We start from the raw sequence: 20,811 nt of genomic DNA on the forward strand, positions 1-20,811 counted from the left end.
GTACTCGACGGATGTGCGGGTTGCATATGCAAAAACTGAAGGCGTTTTAACTTTTTGCGCCCTCGTTTTAGCGATTGGAGTGTCACGTCGCGCCACGCCGCATTTCTACAAATAATTAGTTACCCATTATGAGCCTAGCATGCTTATTGCATGGCTGTATCTTCCTTGTGCAACAGACTAACTAGTTTATTTTCCATGCCACCAAAAAGTTACATCATAATCTTACAATTTTTAGCCCTAAGGATGATTCATGAAAAGTTGGAAAACTTGTCCTCTAAACTACGATTTTTGAACTGCATACCTATGGCCACTTATGACTCTGGTCTTGGTAGAAAATTTCGGGGGCTTTATGTGTTCGGATATTTGGAGCACTCTTTTTGATAATCGGTGGTATCAATTCCTCAATTTTAATCTTTTTGGAATTTGCTCGTCGGAACCAAGAAGGATGAGATCTCTTCCTCGGTGGAGGACCACAAATAATGCTAGTAAAGGTGACTACCATTACACTTTTTATCTCGTATATACTTACAGCTGCATACTCTAGCCTCCAATGGTAGCTCTGTGATGATAAATCTTGATACAAGAATGTTTTACACTATCGGGTGCAAACCATTTTTCCCACGCGATCTAGACACATCTGCGCGATAAATGCTCGTGACTTAAATATATTCATACTCATTGTTATTTAGTAGCGTGTGCAAATATATATACTGCTGTTGTTCTTCTTTCTGCACAGCAGTTTCTTTTTTTCAGATCTCAATCTCAGAGACCAGGTGACGATGGAATTGCGATCTTTTTTTATCAATCTTATGCAACTGAACTTAAATAATGATGTCATCGTGTTTACCATACCTAAAAAAGCTCACCATAGTGCGCCTTTGCTCTGAAATTATAAGTAAAGTGTGCCACATTGGTGGGACAGATTTGTGTCAGGATGTGCACAAAATGTAATTAAGCACTAGTTCTACCGGCTTCAAACAAGAGTCTCTTGTCAAAGTTATTTAAATGCTGTTTCGGCGGATTTTAGGATTTAATCGATGTCTGAAGTTTAAATGGACTAAGAGTGCAAACTTTCAAATCTCGTTAGTTCCTCATTTCTTCATAAGTAAAACGACAGTTTTTCTTGAAATTATGCATCCCCTGCGCGGTGTCCTTATTTTAAGTATCATGATCTGGTGGATTTCCCCGGGAGGCGGTGAAATGTACCCGCTTTCATTCTGGTTTTTCTTATGGATGATTTTACGAAGAAATCGATCAAAATTTGTGCCTCACGGTTTAGTTACGTAATGGAAGACTCGGTTGATTTTTAATCGGCAAAATGGAAATCGTCGTCTCGATGAGCGGATGCATAAGTAATGAAGTACCGACCTTGAACTTGGACCGGTGAATTGAATCCAATCGTCCTAGCGGTGTTGTTCCTCATGATAACGGTAATAATGGTTTTTTCGTTCACGTGTGTTTATTCTGCCGCTAACTACCCTCATTTATTGAGGGTTGAGTATGAGTTTAATATTTTTTTTTTTAAAAAAAAAGAGAAAATTTGTTTTAAAAAAAGAGCAATTTTTTTTTTTAAAAAAAGGAGGGAGATTAAATAAAATTTTTTATCATAAAACATCAGGAAGAAATGTGGAGTTAATGGGTGTCTGAATTTTTGAAAATTCCATGTCTGAAATGAAACTACTGGGACAACTGAGCATGAAAAATACTTCCAATCATCATTATAATCCACGGGAAATTCACAGAAAGTTTCAAGTCGTTACGTTGTTTAGTTTTCTGCCACAGAAATTAAACTTAATAGGAAGTTAGGAAACAAGGAATGCAGTTAGGTTGATTCCAGTGGCGAAGCGTGATCGATTATCGAAATTTCCCCATTTGAAGCTATGATAAAGAATTGATTATTAAAGCGTTCGTTGCGAAAAACCCTGTATATCGATCATTTTCCATAGGTTTATATGACAGATCAATCGATATATCGCAATGACGCCACGCCACTGGCTGATTCTGGATAGATCCGAGCGAATGGGTTATGCTGCATTCTTCCTTTGCACGGCGGTATGGAAGTCGGGTAAAATATTCCAATTCTAACGACGCGTAATTTACATAAAAGTCGCGTGAAGTTGCGTCATCGATGATGAGCGAAGAGGACCCGGAGAGGCCAGAACAGGACGTAGCTGTTCTCATCTTCTCGATCCGTAAAGACATTAAGATGACCTCAGTGTTTGGGTTCCGCGCTGTCTGTAACGGCTCGGCCGCTTGGCGCGATTTTATTCAAGTTCACGGCCCAAACAAAGCTCTCCCTCCCAGAATAATTCAAGACTTGGTTACTTCCCATCTCATTTTCAGTGGTGAAACTGCAGTGACAAAACATTATTCACTGAAACAGGCGTGACATCATGAGGAGAGCTAACGGAAAAATAATGCAGGGGATACGGTTGCGGCTCTTAAATTCTAAGGCTCCCAATATTTTGTCTAATTTTTACCCATAGTTGAGGTCAAATGAAGTGCTTTTCCATATGCTAAACGCACCCAAAATAAAGAATCAATGCATAATTTAGAGGCTCGGAGGACAGGGCGCACGAAAGAAGCTTTCGAAAACATTGTATGTACTATAAATGAATTTAATTAAAACTAATCTTAAAATTTATTGAAAAGTTTGCCACTAAAATCCTATTTTAAGCATCAAAGAGTGAATTTGAACTTTCTTTTCGCCATGAGGCTCCATGTAATTTTGAAACTTTAAAACACGTATCCTTGAAATTGCAAAAGCTGCTTTTACGCACAGCATCTCCAATTATTATGATGTAAATCAATTTAAAATTAAGTTTTCATTATGTATCTCTGGTGGAAATTTTCTAGGCATTTTAATTTAATCTATTGGTTTCACCAATTGTTCAAATTGTCGGGAATCCTCATTCAAAGCAGCACTAATTGGAAAAATAACTGCTCAATTTTACACCTCTACGTCTTGATATTCTTCAGGAAAGCAGAAAGTGGAAAAATAGGGAATTCTCTTGCGTCATCCTTAATTGCACTCAGATATTTCCATCGGTGTTTTTATCCTTATCGCGAAGATACTGTCAATATACCTATGTTTCCTCTTTTTTAACCTTTCACTATCTCAATCCCTCCCACTCTCTCACTCATCCTTTCTCACTTTTATTACTTGAATATTGAAGGCTCCACCGAGCGTTTGTGGAATGCTCGAATTGCTCATCGGGACTTTCCACCATCAAAGACTCATCGCAAATCAAACTGGTTTTTGTTTTGTTTTGACAAAAATCTCGAAAGATTTTCACAAAGTATACTCCTTGCCAACGATCCCATAATTCCGTTTGTCTAGAATACGGCTATGACTAAGTCCCAATCATGACCCAAAACAAATGTTCGCGGAAATCGCAGAGTATTGTAAAAAATAGGTATTCCTTTTTGCCATCGTGAAATTTCCCGCGAATATCATATCGACAGTAAAACTACCGGAGCACGCACGTCGGTTTGCAACGTTGCCGACTTTCTGCCATGCTTTATTTTTTAAATGGAAAACTACCTAGCGTCAAGTCTTCGTGATTTTTCTTCTCTGTGTAAAGGAAACTCCGTGAAAACTCCAAGGAATAATTTTTATTTGTTTCCCTTTAAAACAATAGAGTAGAAATGGAGATTTTTAAACAACGCAAAATAGATACGTGGTCCGCGGGTCTGATTATTGAAATTGAAAGACAAAGCAATAGACAAAGAAGACAAAAAGGATATGGAGGGATCCCGTTGGTGAAGGCGGATGGTCGCATTGGACAAGGGACGTAGGTTATAGACTAACTAACTGCAACCCACAAGAGACCCGATAGTTAGTCCATCATTTTCTCCCTTTGTCTATAAGAACTACCCATTCCAACCAACAGGATCGCTCTTCACTCCTTGTGTCTTTTTTGTCTATAGCTTTGTCTATCAATTTCAATAATCGGCCCACTGGTAGCTTTACCGTCGATATTCATCCTAAAGGTACCAGGTACCATGATTTTGTATACCGTAATGAGCGGGGCCTTGAAGCACAGACGTGGAAGACTTTTGACGTTAAAATGTGGAAAATACGAACGCTCTCATCCCGTGCAATTAATTATTACTGTACTGTAGCATTTTGCTGTTGGTTAGTTTTTATTGTAGATGCAGAGAACGTTCCAATAGACGATTTGATCATTTTATATTCGAGTAAAGAGGGACGACGTCAAGGGCATCGAGTTTAAAAATAATGATAGCGCCATTAGCAAACCCAACAAACACACGGATAAATAAATAGGATTCATTGTTTGTTAAATAAGTTTTTCAAAGTTGATTCATTGTACAAAAGAGGTTAACTAGTTACAGATTAATGCTCATAGATGGCAACATATTTAAAATTTTGAATAGAATCTAAAATAACTAAATGCTAGGCAATGTGCTTTGTATCCGCCTGCAAGACAATCGTACAGAATGTCTGCACTCGGAAAAATATGTTTTGTAATTTAAAGTGAACCTCGCATGTGGAGAGAAAAAAAATGGTTTAAATTCGGTTATAAACGAATGTTTTATTCCGTGCAAATGTGCTCTTTAAAAGGAAATTCACCTCCTTTGTTCAGTAAAAAAGAAAAACATCTTAGGGCAATTAACGCAGACAATGAAGTTGTATGCCTTATGTAAAAATGTCAGTCTGGAATTTTTTTCCGGAACTTGATGTGCGTAAAAACACCGGAAAACAGCTATGTGAGAGTGATCATTACTATGAAATTAGATTAACACATAGGTCAAAGGAAACGGCACAATAGAATGTTGGTCAATTAACGAGTTAGAGAGAGCGAATTTGTTCTCCTTTCAATTTTAAAAAATCCTTGTTTTGTTAGCATACCGCGCGTTTAAGTCTCTCTAGGGAGCAGTAGCCTGGCGTGCTTTGCGATGTATCAATTGTTATGCCATTTAAACTTATGGAAAAGGATCGATAAAAAGGGTGTCCGCAGCGAATACCTTAATGATAGATTCTTTACCATAGGCAAAACAATCGATACATCGCAATTCACGCCACGCCTTGCTATAGGGAGGTCCAAAATAGCTGACTGCTGCAAGGCCCGGGTAAGTGCCAAGACTTAATAGAAAAACTGCGTCAGCATAAAACTGAACTTCTCAGTTTATAACGCCACAGTTACAACAAGTTTAAAACCATTTTATTGGTTTCAAGACGACATCTACTTTCCTTTTCAATTTGCGTTCTTTTAAGACACTGAATGATAACGGATTTCGTGAAACTGCGTTTGGGATTGCAGTAGTTTTACAGTAACAACATTGACTTCATGACTTTACTCTCGTTAATTGTGTTATTTTTGCATCGCAATTAGGAATGATGACCGGTGAAATTAAAGCTAAGAAAAACCACAGACCTTGAAAACTTTAAGTCTCTCGAAAGTACATAAATTCACCGTTATTAGTAATGCGGAATGTCTGTTTGTAAAAAAATTCATCGTAAGATAACTTTACTTTATGCTTTCATACCCACCTGTGATGCTTTTAGCAATTCATAATTGAAGGAAATTAAAGAGAGCTGTCAATTTTATCAACATCTTATTTAATTAACACAACATAATTTTTCAATTTCATAATCCGAAAAGGAACATCCAAACGATCAACAACACACCAATCTTTTACCTTTGTAGAGTTATTCCCACACAATACGACCACTTTTATGAATGGGAAAATACAATGAGTGTGCGTAAAAGGTAAAAGACCAGTCCTGCTCATTCATTAATTTTTTTTTCAACTGAACGAGGTTTTTTGCTCTGAATCAAGAAAAAAATCTCCGCGCATAGCTAATTCTTTTGCGTAGCTCGCACATTCTTCCGAGCACCTGTTTATTTTGTTTAAATTTTTTTTTCGGCCGATGACTGCATTTCCCTCGAGTTTCGACAAATTTCCGGTGAGAACACACGGACGTTGCCGAATATACTGCACAATTCACAAATTTCAAGCAGGTCTTTCTCAGGCACATCTAGATATTGCATGAAGTTGGCAATATATATATCATTTCTCCGGAATGGTAATAAAGGGTCATCGAATTTCCGCTGAGAAACATGATTCTATGCGCGCTTATCCGGCTAAAATGTTTCCGTGATAATAATTGAGAATACCTAGTAACAAGTAAAGAACTGCCCTATTATAATGATGGACGATAAATGAGATCTCTGATAAATGTAAGCATATTCGCTCACATGCCTTCACTTAATATAATTTCAAAAATATTTTTTCTTAAACAACACAAGAAAATTACAGGATCGCTTACAATTGCACACAAGGGTGTTTCTCTTTTTTGAGTATTTCGAAATTAAAAAAAGGCTCATCTGTAACTTTACTCAGGTGTCATAATAAACCTAGTATTTAAAAAATTAAATATTTGATTTCAATCACGAGAGCTTGTTCTAGTACAATAAAAGCCTCTTGGTGAGGAGCTAAGGGGGCTTGGAGGATATTGTAAGGGATATTGTATCTGTAAGGGAGGCGATTGGTTCAAGCATGGTCTCACGCTAGCCTCCTACTTCAAAAAAATAATGTTTCTCAACCTAAAGACTAAATCTCAGCCATTTTACTAATTTCCTCAATTTCTCTCTAGAGAATTCTAATGAAAGGGAAGAGGGACCAAGAAGTTAGTCAAGGGCTGCCATGCACCGGGTAAATTTTAAAATTTTCAAATTTTTTAAAAACGACGCTCAGGAAGAAGAACTATCTTAATGCTCATGCTACTTCTTTTAAGACATCTTTCTTTTTTTAAGGGTGGATTTTAATACCCCTATTTTGTTCACAGTGCGCGAGGCCTCAGCCAAATCTGCAAGCGGGTATCTGTACGGGCAACCCTCTCAGCTCGGGAACTTCGATGAATGTGTGAGTGTGCAAGACACTGCTCCAGGAGTGTCCGGCCGCTACTGTCTGGCCAAAATCGAGTTCTCGCCCACTTATCGACTCTATCCGGAGTATTACAGCTTCCCTTTGGAGGGTCTCAGCCCCTCGCCGGATGTCAACGTCTGGGAGTATGTTAAAGTAAGTTCTTTTTAAATTATCCCATCCTCTAGGATCTTGGTGCAAAAATTCGCGATATTATCGCAATTTTATGATGATTTTAACGATATGATTAAATCGGGGGTGTTCTCTTTGTGTCTTTTGAGAAACCACTGACCTGTCGGTGATCCGGTGTCCGGTTTCCGATGTGTGTCTTGGTTCCCGGATAAAAGGGTGACTGAAACGCCTTCAATTTTTTGTATATGCATCCCGCGCATCCATTAAGCACGAATAGTTGCAACAAGGCGCTACTACAATCGTTCTTCGTCTTGCACTCCCACCGACCGAGATACTCGCCAGAGGCTTTATGTGCAATGTGCCTAATACCTTCAGTTTTTGGAACTTGGTGCAACCGTAGCATTTCGACTGTGAAACTCCTAAACCACGTATCTCCTTTGTGGTGTTCAAAAATCTCCGCCTCTATTTTACTTTTTTAAAAGAGGACAAATCGACATTATTCCAGAAGTTTTTTCAGAATTTGCATCGCACCCAGTGGAAAAAATCATGGAAATATTTAAGAATCAACGTTGAGTAGTTCTTCAGTTAATAAATGAAGTATGACAGGAATTCTGCAACGTCGCAAACCGAGATAAGTAATTTTGGAGTTTCACCGTCGAAATTTCTCTATATTCACTGAACTTCAGAGTCTTTCCTTGAAAAATAAAATACATTGGAACCCTGGGATAACAAGCTTTGGTGCCGTTGGTTGTGGATTTCTGGAGAGAGGATTCCATTGGAAATATAGCTCTCTCTATCTGCATCAGCAGCAACAAATATTCCCAAGGTTAAATGCTTATATTGGTGAGTTGATCGCACATACCTTGGTGCTTCAAAATAAAACTCGCCGCACAGAGAGCAAAACTTAGGTTGCCACTGATGACAAGTTTAAATCTTGAATTTCCCACTTGGACTCAAAATGAAAATTATCATGCATGTAATGACATAGAGAGAAATTTATTTACTCTTATTCCCTGAATCATACGGAAGTCTGCCTTTCAAAATGTGTTACTTAATAATAAATTTTTTGTCCCTCCTCAACTTTCAAACGGAGAATTCTCACCGTGCGATTTTTGGTAATAATTCTCCGGGACTTTTACTATAGTGTCAATTTTTCGTCGATGTGAATTTTTTTTTTCACTGCGCGTGAAATGATCCACTTTAGAGATCGCCCCACGCCCTATGGTATGTACGGAATGTTAAATTATAAATGAAGACAAATAAACAGAGTCGGACTCCAAAGACGCATGCTCTTTTTCCGGCGCATATCGAACTTGACAGTAGGATGACTTTGGTATCAGATTTTGGGAATTGCCATGATGAATCTGGGAAGTGCGCCAAATTACAAGTTAATCCTCGATCCTCGGAAAACTTCTCCATAACGTGGCGAATTTTGCAAGTTTAAAATAAGATAAAAGTCATCATATAAAAAGCAAGTCCAGATGAAGTCAAACACAAGGAAAACATGCAAAGGCGTGTGACGGAGATATATTTTGATATTAAGTTTAGAAATGCTCCTTGTTAGGTACGAGCAGTGGATATTTCCTCTGAAATGTCAAAAGCCGAAAACATTCTACTCGACGCGACTTAACATTTGGGAAACGTTTTTATTCATTCACTCCTGTTAGGATGTTTTTCTTGATTGCTTGACAACTTGCCCAGCTCCCAGATTTGTGGAACCCGTCAACCAACAGAGACCATGTTCCCGATCACTTAACTCGGCCAGTTTAGTGACTTGTTTAGCTTTCTCATAGGACACAGTGTAGACCTCACGAAAAAAAAAACAAAAAATTCAATTTCACCCGTGTCAATAATATCGATGACGAATGTCGAAACCTACGAACACATCTTCAATGCAAAGTAGCTAATTTCCGTTCACGTTTTATTTTTTATAGAAAAACTATAATCAACAATTTTTGTTGATTTTGTGCATATGTTCTAAATTCATTCAAAAATATGCACAGACAAATTCAAAAGGGTATTTTGATCGCCTATGATGCTTCCATGAAAGTAACTCTTAATTGAAGATTATCAAACGTTCCGAGGAAGGTACGGGTTTTTAAACTTTTGTCATCGAGTTAGTGGCAAACGTGACATTGTGACGCTACAAATTTACTCAGCGATGTGTCACTAAAGAAAAGAAAAAATTTTAAAGAAAATTAAAGAAAATTATTTTTTCTCCCTTCTATTTGTCTCATATTTTATCAACAATATACATTTAAGTAAAATGTAAACTCAAACAACTGATTTAAGAATCATCGAGTAATCGGAAAATTCACGCCGGAAGTCACCGGAAAATCAGAGTGTAAGAAGAAGGACCCATGATTCATTCGTATGAAATGTCTGCATTTGTTTTAGATTATTTTTTGCATACACGGAGTATACTGTATATTTTAATGAGGGCATTGGTGTTAGGACGAGGTTTTGCGTAATCAGCGGATCACCAATCGAGGTGTTCCGATGAGTCACCGATTGGCGTAAAAGCAATTTCATTCACAACTTTAAACGTCAGCTTTTCTAGAGGTCGGTCGACTGGAGGGAAGTGGGAGTCTGTTAGGAGGAGGGGAAAAATGCAATATCATACGCATTTCAGATTAATTGCATCACTCTTGGAGACATTTTTTGAGAAACGCGCGACTAATGATAATTTTGGAGTGCCAAAATCTGATTTGAAGAATCTGAAACTCGTGCATGCATAAATTATTTTTTAGTAAAGACAGTAGAAAAATCGTGGAATATTAATTGGCTCATTGAAATGAGTCTCAAACACTACGTTCATGGTGAAAGTGGCAAAATATTGTAGAAATGTCTGCAGACCTCCTCCAGAAATCCATCTCTGCTGCTCTTGGAATCCTCTGTGTCCGTTCCTTCAGCTGTCAAACTTCAAATGCATATGTAAGAATACTACGTTAGATCTAATTTTCTTTATCAAGACTTTTACCGATACTGATTGTTCTGTATTCATGTTTGCAGAAAAGCCGAGAGCCTGCGAGAGAGAGGCGGGACTTCGTGAAGTGGGCGGTGTGTGTGCCTGCAGCCTGCAGCTGGAAGGATGTCGAGGAGTCCCTCAGGGAGGTTTTGGCCGATGTCCAGAAGGAACACAACATCTTTGTCAACGTCACCCTAAATGAGCGCCAATGCTCTGCCCATCAGGATGACGGCGAGTTTCCCGCCAAGTCCAAGCTTTTCCTGTGAGTTTTCAATGCGCCTAACTGCTCTTTTCTTATCTTGCGTAGTGAATTCTTACAAAGTTAGAGTATCGATAAGGGCCGATATCGGTCTACTCCCGGAATTCCGAGGTTTTTGCAGTTGATGACGTGTATTTTACAGAAACATTTTTTTTTCGACGATACTCACATTCTTTGGCTTCGGAGTGAAGGTTTAATTGGATTATATTTTGCAATAAGGAACCACTATTTCTGGCTCTCCCATAAAATTACATATCTGCATAGGGAAACCAATAACATGTATGTTGTTTCTAAAATGGGCTAGGAATAGTGGTTCCTTATTGCAAAATTTAATCCAATTTTGGGTCTGAAGGTCAAAATCTACAAAAAATTTGCGTTTCCCTAGTGTTCCACATTAGATTGTACCTTGGGTTTAAAAGTGGTGGCTATAATCAGCCTTGGATGTGTTGTTTGGGACAATTTAGGATTTAAAATATGTGAAGATGGTCAAACAACACCTTGGGCCACTCCTTAAATCTGGTATGGAACACTGAAAAACCCACACATTTCCGTGGTTTTTGGCCTCCGGTTTGAAGCCCAAAATGTAAGCATTGCCGAAACAAAAATGTCTCTGTAATATATAATTCATCAACAATAAAATATCAAAAATCTCGGGACTCCAGGAGAGGGCTGATTTTCACTCTTATCGCTAACTCTTCTTTGAAAAGGCCATACTTCTATTTTTTGAACTTTTCGAGAAACTATGGAAACGAAGTATAGTTTCCGTTAAAAAAAAAAATTAGTGACAAATTGAGGTGTTCAGTGAATCTGAACCGAATGGCTCAAAAATTAAATTATACAACTGACGTTATTTACATGTATTTGTTTGTCATTTAACCAATGTCAAGTATAAGTGCTTACACCTATGTTAGGAGTTAATTTCCGGACCACCATAATAAGGAATATTTTCGACGTTAAATTTTGAAGCGGAATTACAGGACTAACTATAAGTGCTTTGATTCGTAACTTGTTCATTCCTCATCTTGTAGTATTCTTCCACTCGAGTAATTCAAACGGCCGCACGGTGGATCGGGTCAATCAGAAAGGTCGGACATGGAATTTTTGACTAAAACTGCAAATTTTGATGTTTATTTCGTCACATTTCAAATTTTTAGGGATGCTTCTTGACGAATATTTTACGAGGAAACCCATGAAACCACTTTTAGAACCTCAAAATGCTGTATAGACCGAGTTATGAGCTTTTGAAGTTTTCAAATTTTGTCCGACCTCTCCTATTGTCGCGATCCACCGTGCGACGAGTATTTTGATTAAACACTTCTTATTACCGTATAACGCACGACTGGCTTTTTTAATAAAAGGAAATGGTTCGAAGGGCGTAAATAAAAATCTAGTTTGATGGCTCCATAGATTGAACCATCTCGATAGAGACACGGTGTAGGTTTGAGTTGCAGCTCTAAACAGCCACTAGTCTCGATTTTCCTGATCTAAAATCAGCAACAGAGATGAGGCAGACAGGCAGGTGGCAAATCTGCTGAAGGCATACGTCTACAATATGGTCTTATTAGTTGCCAAATTAACAAAATTCCTCGAATTAAGATGATCTCGTTCCGAAGGTTAAGTTTTCTCGGATACTTGGTAAATCTATGTTCATCTTAAGTTTTAAAGAAAAAAATTAAATGATTTTTGCAATTTTTGACATTTCTACGATGGAATATAGGACTAAATGTATAATTTGTTGCCTCATAAATTATGGCAGAGGTTGTAGCGCGGAGGAGGAAGTAGTTTGACGCCGCCAACTAAATTGCCGTTAAAGGAGAACCATAGTTGCCAAATCTCGGGAATAACCTCATAATTTCTTGCATAAGGATATATCAGAGTCCTAGACGATTTCGATTTTTCGCAACATTGCCTCATTCATTGAAAGAATGTCTTTTGGCATGTTATATTCATGCCACTTAAAGCCTTGTCCATTTTGAGAAGAAAGTATTTCATACATTTTTTTAGTCCTTGGTCTGAAAAGGAAGAAATTTCAATGAAAATCGATGAATTTTTATGCTTGCAATTTTATTGTTAAAATTAAGAAACGCATCAAAATCACTTTATTCACGGTCTTCTGAAGAGAGCGGATTTTTTCCTCTACTTCAGGACTTAAATTACTGAGTTACAATTCAAATTCAATATCTCAGAAAGTAGATTGAACAAAATAATTAAACGTGAGGCCAACAATGTTAAAGGAGTTGTCCAAAAATTCGCAATCCTCGAAAATTGCGAAAATAATGTTTCTTTGACAAATTTTCGAGTCCCTCCCGGACCCATTGGACCATCCCTACAGGTTGGATGGATATCAGTCAAAACTTCACTGAAAAAAAACTTTCGGCCGTGGAAGCCGTACTTGCGGGCCATATAGACATACCGTCCGCGTTCCGGGCTTAAAGGCTGAAAGTTCCGGATCCAGCACCCGGAACTTTCGGTCACTGAGCCCGGGACGGACGGTATGTCTATATAGCCCGTAACTTTTTTTCAGCGTTGTACTTTGAAATTGATCTATTTCGAAGTAAATAAAAGTGAAAGTTTCATCTGGTAACTGAACTTACAACGAAATCACGAGGATTCCTTTGAGTGCACTTATGCGGAGATACTTATCCGGAACTTTGTCATTAATTAAAGGAAAAGAAGTCATCAGATCGCTGTACACGACCAGAAATCTAAAAGCATAGCTCAGTGTAAAAATTACGAAGCGGGGAAAGATTCCGCGAGGGATTATTTTTGAGCAGCCTCCACAGCTGATTATTGGCTGAGGAAAAATGAATAAACCATGAATCAGCTCGGATATTCTTTAGATGACATTCGCGGCATAATCGGCATGAGTATGTTGACCCGAAAACTTCACGGACTACCGAAATCTAACAGTTTTATATCGACGGCCAAAGTGTGAAACCGCACGCATATCCATTCTGATATTTCCAAATCAAGTTTCTAAGAAATTACGTTGTATTGTTTCCCACACTGGTAAAAAAAAACCTCTTGGACCAATGCCGCATTGCATTGACTTAAGAGTGCAGTTTCTTGTCGCCGGATTTCAGAGTCTTGAACTCTTGTTTCAAGCGGATTTTGCATTGAAACAAGAGTCCAGACTCTTAAATCCGGCGACAAGAAACTGCACTCTTGAACCAAGAGGTTTTTTTTTTACCAGTGAATAAAAAATAGAGTATTACAGGAAGTCTGTATTATCGCAGACCGACTTACGTGGTTTTGCATTTTGGCCATCGTTACGAAAAAGTGTAATCTTTGTTTCGAAGCCCATTGCCCCAATATGACCAGTGTGATCACCGACCTTGAATTAATAAAATTACTTTTTAGTTACATGCATGGGTTTGGTTTTTTTAAGAGACTCGGCTCCTCTTCGATAAATGAGTCATAGGAAATTTTAAATTTCTCAGATTCGGGAAGACAAAGCTTTTGTTAGATAAATGACTCAGAGGAACTTCAGAGGGCTTGCTTTTTTTAAAGCCATTTTCGACATTAGTTTCTCATTCCTAATGATGACTTCTTTAATGGTGCTTTATTCTTAACAAGAGAATTTTGACTGACAGGCGTTAATTTCGTACGACTTACTTTCGTACGATTTTCCTTGTTCTGTTTACTGAAATGGTAACATTTCATAACGAAAATTATCCGTAATTATGATTCTTCGCCTCTCGTATTAACGCCAATGCTGGTAATCAAGCCATTCGGACATCTTTCCTTGTACATTTCGCGACGGGGGCAAAGGCTCTGTACTCCCTTTTAACGGCTACTCAAATTAATTTTTCCGTGATACTTTCTTTATAACAGCAATCATAAAACTTAAATTTTATGAAGGGATTTTTCGTATTTCGGCTACTCATAATGATGAAAACAAAAGTTGAGCTGTTAGACGATTTTTCAAATGTAAGTAATGGTTGCGACTCAGGCCATGCTTCAATAAGATAAAACAGTAAGTAAGGGGATGTTAGGTATATTTACATAGATTTTATGTGCACCGCATTATAAATTTCTATCGTACCACTTCCGTTGCTTGAATGCGTAATAGCCTTCAAATGCCTCCAAGAAGTCCCAACATAAAAGTTAACGCGGAATATTGAATTATTTTTAATAATGTGATTCTTCAAATAATGAAAAAAAAAAAAATAAGAAAGCGTATTAAATCACATTTAAATCGTGCTTGTTCAAGGAGGGAGAGACCTTAACGAACGGAGGCAATTTTATCAGGGGAGCTTTTTTCTAGAAAGCAAGGCTCTGTTTGAGATCCAAACTTCAATTTAACACAGAAAATAGTCTAGTATCTCCAAAAATACTAACGAACGGCTTCGTTTATAATATTAACAGCGGCGGTAATTTGCATTTCGATCCTACGATTTTAAGCTCAAACAAGAGGATAATTCAAAATTCTCTGAAAATTGCGTTTTTCAAAAAGCAAGCTCCAAACCTGTCTGACTAAAATAATTAGAATTGACACTTTCGGACGTTTATGGAGCCAAAAGACTCATAAAACTCCTGAAAGCAGTGGCACCAATATTTCGACCGCGAATATATTATCGGCTCAAACTTTCTTTTTTTTCCATAATAAATGTAAATAAAATCACACCTCTTAAACCAAGCAAAATAAGGGGTATAATAATAGTAACTTCCACAATAGTATTATAAATGATCTTGACGCCACTCAGATTATTTGCGGAAGGTCAAAGTAAGGGAAGTTCTCCATTAGACCAAGTTAAATCTCTTGTAAATCTCAAGTAAATATCTTGAGTACAGTTCGACAACACCTTCTATTTAATGTTAATCTTCTTCGACCACGAGCATGAGCGCCATCTAAATAGGGACGTGTGACTGAGCGTGAGTGTCGTGAGTCGGTTAATCTATATTTCCAAACGCGATTTAACTGACCTTCGAATTGGCAAAGGCACGCGCAAACCACAAATTACGACCGTCAACCCGTCAACCCGTCAACGATGCCCTGGGATTGTTCTTACCAAATTAATACGTTCGAATCCTCTTTTAGGTGCAAGTGTTTGTATCATTACGATGCGTAGATCCACTAGGAAAGGAGGAAAAGGCGGGCAGAGAGCGGAAAAATATGACTCCAAATCATTGTGCTAATTTGGAACACGCATGTGCCGGGATATTTCCTCGATGGAATTTTGTAAACTGTCGATTTCTCATGTAAATTTCATGTTCTTGTAATGGAGAATCTCCACATAATTTCGGTTACTACACTGAGAAAAAAACTTCGTGCATGGGACCCGAAGTTGAGGTCATATGGATCTCTGAAGTTTTCTGATCACGCATCCGAAAACTTGAGGTCGAGCTGGCGAAGTTCGGGTCAGACATCGAGGCACTTCGGTATGTACCGGAGTACTTCAGATGTGTGACCCGAACCCTTCGGTATATATAGAAGTATTTCAGATGTCTGACCCGAACCTTGGCAGCTGGACCTCAAGTTTTTAGATACGTGATCCGAAAACTTCAGAAATCCATATGACCTCAACTTCGGGTCCCACGTACGAAGTTTTTTTCTCAATGTGTAGGCTCAAATTTTTTGTGAATTTGATTTTTGCGAGGAAAGCAATCCGAGAATGAGAGAAGGAGCGGAGAAAGGAATTTGAGAATGGGGCGATCAAAGATTACAAAAAACGTTCAATTTCTGTAATCTTTATTCCCGTTTGTGACTCCATGAGGGGGTGTTGTCTTGACTCTCAGTATGAAGGGACTCTGGTTCCGAGTCCTTTTTGCTTACAAAGTATTCAGGGAAAGGAAAACTATGGACTCCTCCCACGCTTGGCGATAAAGTTGCGCGGACTCGACGATGCGGTAATTTCAAATGCGCGGAAATCGCTTCCGGCGACCCTATAACGAGAAGGATAATGGGGCTCCTTGTTGCTTCTCTTCGCGGTCGCCGTAATTAAGAGGAGTTACTCTTCGCGTGCCACGAGCATCTTATGAAAACTGAAAACTGACACTGTCTGCATGGCCGAGGAGCGGTCACTCCGGCGCGGCGAGGTCCGGCTCCTTCCGATTACTTACTCTCGTCGAAATTGATACGCTTCACCGAGGTTCTCTTCTCGGGACACTGTTTTCTGACCATCGTCAAAGCTCGAGGAAGCTCACAAAACCGTCACGTTTTAAGTAGGAAGACTTCTAGGAAATATTCAAGTTTTTTAATTAGTGACAAATGGAAAAATCCCCTTCAATTCCACGTGATACCAGACATTAACTACGTACACCGCCGTACTAAGGAAGAACTCCGTGAGAGCATTCGAGAGTTGCCAAGTTTCCTCTGATAATATGTTTATTTTTGGGGAAAATTATCGATATTTTTCCTTGACATTTCCGGACTTTTCAGAGATTGGATGAAACATATACACAAATTTTCTTGAAAATTGGCGATTAATCAAAGAGAATTTGACAACGCCTGAAGGCTCGTACGACGTTTTTCCTTAGCACGGCAGTTCAGGACACCAATTGTTGCCTACTCAAGTCATTATTCATGTCGCCCTTTGTAAGACAATTAAATGTCAATAAAATAAATATAATAATAAATGACAATTCAATAATCGATCAACGAAACGAAATGTAAAGAAGACAAAAAGTCCTAAAACGAGCGATCCTACTGGTTGAAGTGCCGGCCGGCGCGGCGCGATGTGCGGGCAAGAATATTAAAGCGCCTTCAATTATTTGCGTATGCAACTGGGACATCCATGGAGTACGAATAGTTGTATTAGGGAATTTTCATTAATGTAGTGTAGTTCCTTTGAAACTCTTTGCAGTGTGTCTGCAATTATCTGCGTTAGTGTGCATTACAGAATCAATTGAGCAGGAATAGTTTCATCAAAGCAGTTCAAAATATCGTCCTTTTTCGTTGGCCTCTCTTAAGCAGTAATTCATTCAACTAATGCGTGTAATCTCGCGGGCCTTCTTTGCTGTGATTTACACCTCTTACGACGAGTGCCGCGACTTTCATCAGGCATTGAGTACCATTGTTAGGTCAGGTTTTTGAAGCCATTTCTGAACCCACGATGCCTGTTTCATACATCTTCCTTTCGTTCACTGATGAGTTTATAGCCACATCAACGCTAATTCACCGCTCTAGCCCGTAAAATCTGCCTAATTTGAGACTATAGATGATTGTTTATTTCCTAGGCCCAGTCCCTAGAAACGCTTGCGGTTAGTTTTCTCATGACATGACTATTTAAAGTTGAAATTTTGAAAAATTATCATGCAAAAATCAGTGAATTTTTTCATGTTTTCAGTAGAACGTCAACTCTTAAAATTTTTTATCGACTTTTCTACTTTGTTTCAGGACCTTTCTGTTGGTTTTGACGGGAATAAGCATCGTTGTGACCGGCTATCACCACATTCTGATTCATACGGAATCAACCTATCAAGGTATCCTCAAAAGCTATGAGTAACTTTCATTTAATTACGCTAATTTATGCTAAGCAACACTGCCTTCGCGTTACTTGTACTGTACTGTACAGTTAAGGTTGCATTAGAATCTAATTCACACTTACCCCCTGGACTATACATATTAACCTAGCAAGTGAGACAGGCAATGAATATTTTATTTTGTTGAGGAATATATACTTTACAGACGTAATCTGTGAAATTTAAGCATTTTCGTCCTTACAGTTATTTTTGGCACAAAAAAAAGTTACATCCGAAACTACTCCTTATTCATTCTCCTTCAAAATGCGACTTGTGTGTGTCTGTCGAACTTGATCCAAAGAATAAGACTATATGAGCTTCTAATTGGCAGCAATCGATTTTCAGGTGGCACTTTCTGGAAAATCATGATGGGTTTCTCAATGGTGAAGAGCTTCAGGAGTCTCACCAACACCGGCGGTGGCACCAACCTCAACGGACTGGACGGTCTTAAATTCATCAGCATGGTCATGATCATTTTCGGTCACCGGCTCATGTTCACTCTTGGATCAGCCGTTTCTAATGCCGGAAACATTGAAAAGGTAAGCAAGCATTCCGAGGTGCAGAAACCACGTATCTCCGTTTGCGATGTTGTAGATTTCCTTTCAAAGTTTATATGTTCTGCGGAATGTTATTCAACTTAATTTCTTGAACACTTCCTCGATTTTTCTTCTATACCAGCAGAATATTCCGTATGAATTGTAAGCTATGAAGTTAGCTTGCTTCGCTTCAAAGGACAAAATAGGAGCGGAGATTTTGAAACACCGCAATACAGACACGTGGTTTTGCACTTTCATCGACTACGTGGCATACGGCATGATAAAATATACGACCTGTGATAAAAGGGAACAACAAAATTTTGCAAGGAATTTCAATAGGACGGTAAAATACTCATCCCTCCTTGGATGGACCCTCTTACTGGAAAAAAAAAACACATAGGATCTAGAGTCCAGACTCTTGAAAACATTGACAAGAAAAAATACTCTTGATTCAATCAGATTTTTGCTTAAATCAAAATGAAATCCGCTCAAATTAAGGGGCTTGGTTCTTGATTTCAGCAAAATTCCGATTTCAAGAGTATTTTTTCTTGTCGATGTTTTTAAGAGTCTGGACTCTAGATCCGATGTGTTTTTTTTTCCAGTGCTGATTTTAATGCTGGGTGTTGCCGTTACTATAATATATCTTTAGCTAACTCGAAAAACGCAAAGCTCTGATTGCAACGCTCCATCTCGCTCTTATTGTTTTATAGAACTGAACGGACCAAATTTATTTTCTTGAAAAGTTTTGTAATTCTTTTCTTTCTTTCAAAAATGACCAGAGAAAATGTTGATGAGATGTTTTTGTCAGTTTTCTTCTCGACATAATTCACATTTTTGTCTCTCAAAATAGTTTCGACAAATAAAAAGCCAGAACTTTTGCCGTTCAGCTTTGCGGAAATGGACGGCTCAGGTGGAATTAACGCGGGAACTTTTAGTTTTTAGATGCTCGCGTGCAATCGCGGGTATTGGCCAAATTATATAAGGTTTTTTTTTTTTTTTTTTTTTTTTTTTTTTTTTTAACATAGGAATTCTTCTGAGAGAATGTGGCATCATAACCTTCACTTAATAGTTGAGTATTACATTAAAGCCTTTTTGGTGCACAACAATTACATTGTGGAATAGCTATGCCAAGATAGTTAATAATTGTGCTGATTATAAAATAATTTCAACATAAGAATCAAGTACGCATGTTTATTTTTGAATATCATCAATGAATAACTAACACCTCTTTAACCGTTGCCATGCGGTGTCACGCCAAAGGAGCCGTTCTTTTCTTTCGCAGAAGTATTTCAATCCGCCTATGTTTATCTGCATATGTAAATGACTCAATCCGTGCGCTTCACATGACGTTATGACGCCTGAACGAAACACCAAACAAAAATACGAATTTTCAATGCATGTATCTTTCCGCCGGAAAATTCCGATCATTTCGAACACCCAGAACTATACTGTCGTGCTGAGAAAAAACGCCGTATGAACATTCGAGAGTTGCTGGATTTCCTTCGATAAAATGTTTATTTTTGAGGAAAGCTATGAATATTTTTCCTTCAAATTTTTAGAAACTTTAGGTGAAATTGCGAACAAAATTATCTGAAAAATTGAAAGAAAATTGTTAACAAATTTTCCAGAAAATTCGTGATTTACTAAGAGAAATTTGGCAACGTCTGAAGGTTCAAACGGCGTTCCTCCTTAGCACTGCTGTACATCAGTCAAAGATTTAAGGAAAATGTTACTCTTAAGCGCGGGAGGAAAAAACATTCGAGTGACAAATATCGAAGCATCAGTGAGTTCAGTGATTGACCCTGACTTTAAGCCCAGTTGTGATATTAAAGGGCTTAGGTCCACAAATAAAATGATCGGTTGGATTGAAAATGCTTTTAGCATGACCCAATGCCATGTTATTCGGATTTTTACGCGCACAGATACTTTCTAATCATAAAATCACAGAATTTTAGCACCTACGGGTTTTCAAGAATTCGTGACTTACCAAAATCTTGCCTTCTTAGTTGCACGCGTATACCAGAGGAAGAAGGAACGTTACGACCATAATTTCTAGATTCGACACGTTGGATTAATTACCGCGGAATTGGCATGGTAAATTGTGTTCCTCCTTAAGAGGTCCAATTTGCAAGTCTTCAGTAGGTACTGGTTGAGTTGGCATGGTTCTCAACATAATCTTTAATTGATTAATTTACGCCCTTACGACTACTTTGAAATGCAAAGAAGTGAGATTTATTTTCAATTTCCAATTATTTAAACGTTACTATTTCAACGTAATCGTTGACATTATTTCACCCAAAAGAGTCCTACGGTTCACATCGATTTTACTTTGTCTCTCGGTTTGATGTGATATCAAACCAACCGCCGGTAGTTTGACGCAGTTTTGACGCCGGTATCCCAGATGTCACATTGATTGAGTAGCAATCGGATCGTCAAATTCCAATAATTTGATTTCAAGTAGTTTACCTTCGTGGGGAAGTTACGGAGAAGTTGCTAAATTATCGCGACTTTTACTTGTGTTTGCATGTTGCCTATCCTCTGATATAAAGCGATGATATTAG

At 38.2% G+C, this 20,811-nt stretch overlaps 1 protein-coding gene across 1 annotated transcript in view; it reads left to right on the plus strand.

Moving 5' to 3' along the window:
• LOC109032303 (nose resistant to fluoxetine protein 6) overlaps positions 1–20,811 on the plus strand; it is a 61,771-nt gene that overhangs the window by 21,579 nt on the left and 19,381 nt on the right. Inside the window, exons 2-5 of the mRNA XM_019044368.2 lie at positions 6,815–7,047; positions 10,036–10,253; positions 17,590–17,675; positions 18,060–18,253. Coding sequence (XP_018899913.2) covers positions 6,815–7,047; positions 10,036–10,253; positions 17,590–17,675; positions 18,060–18,253 — 731 coding nt within the window. The remainder of the gene's footprint in view (positions 1–6,814; positions 7,048–10,035; positions 10,254–17,589; positions 17,676–18,059; positions 18,254–20,811) is intronic.

Source organism: Bemisia tabaci, chromosome 3 (genome assembly GCF_918797505.1).
Source record: "Bemisia tabaci chromosome 3, PGI_BMITA_v3".
Taxonomy (NCBI): domain Eukaryota; kingdom Metazoa; phylum Arthropoda; class Insecta; order Hemiptera; family Aleyrodidae; genus Bemisia; species Bemisia tabaci.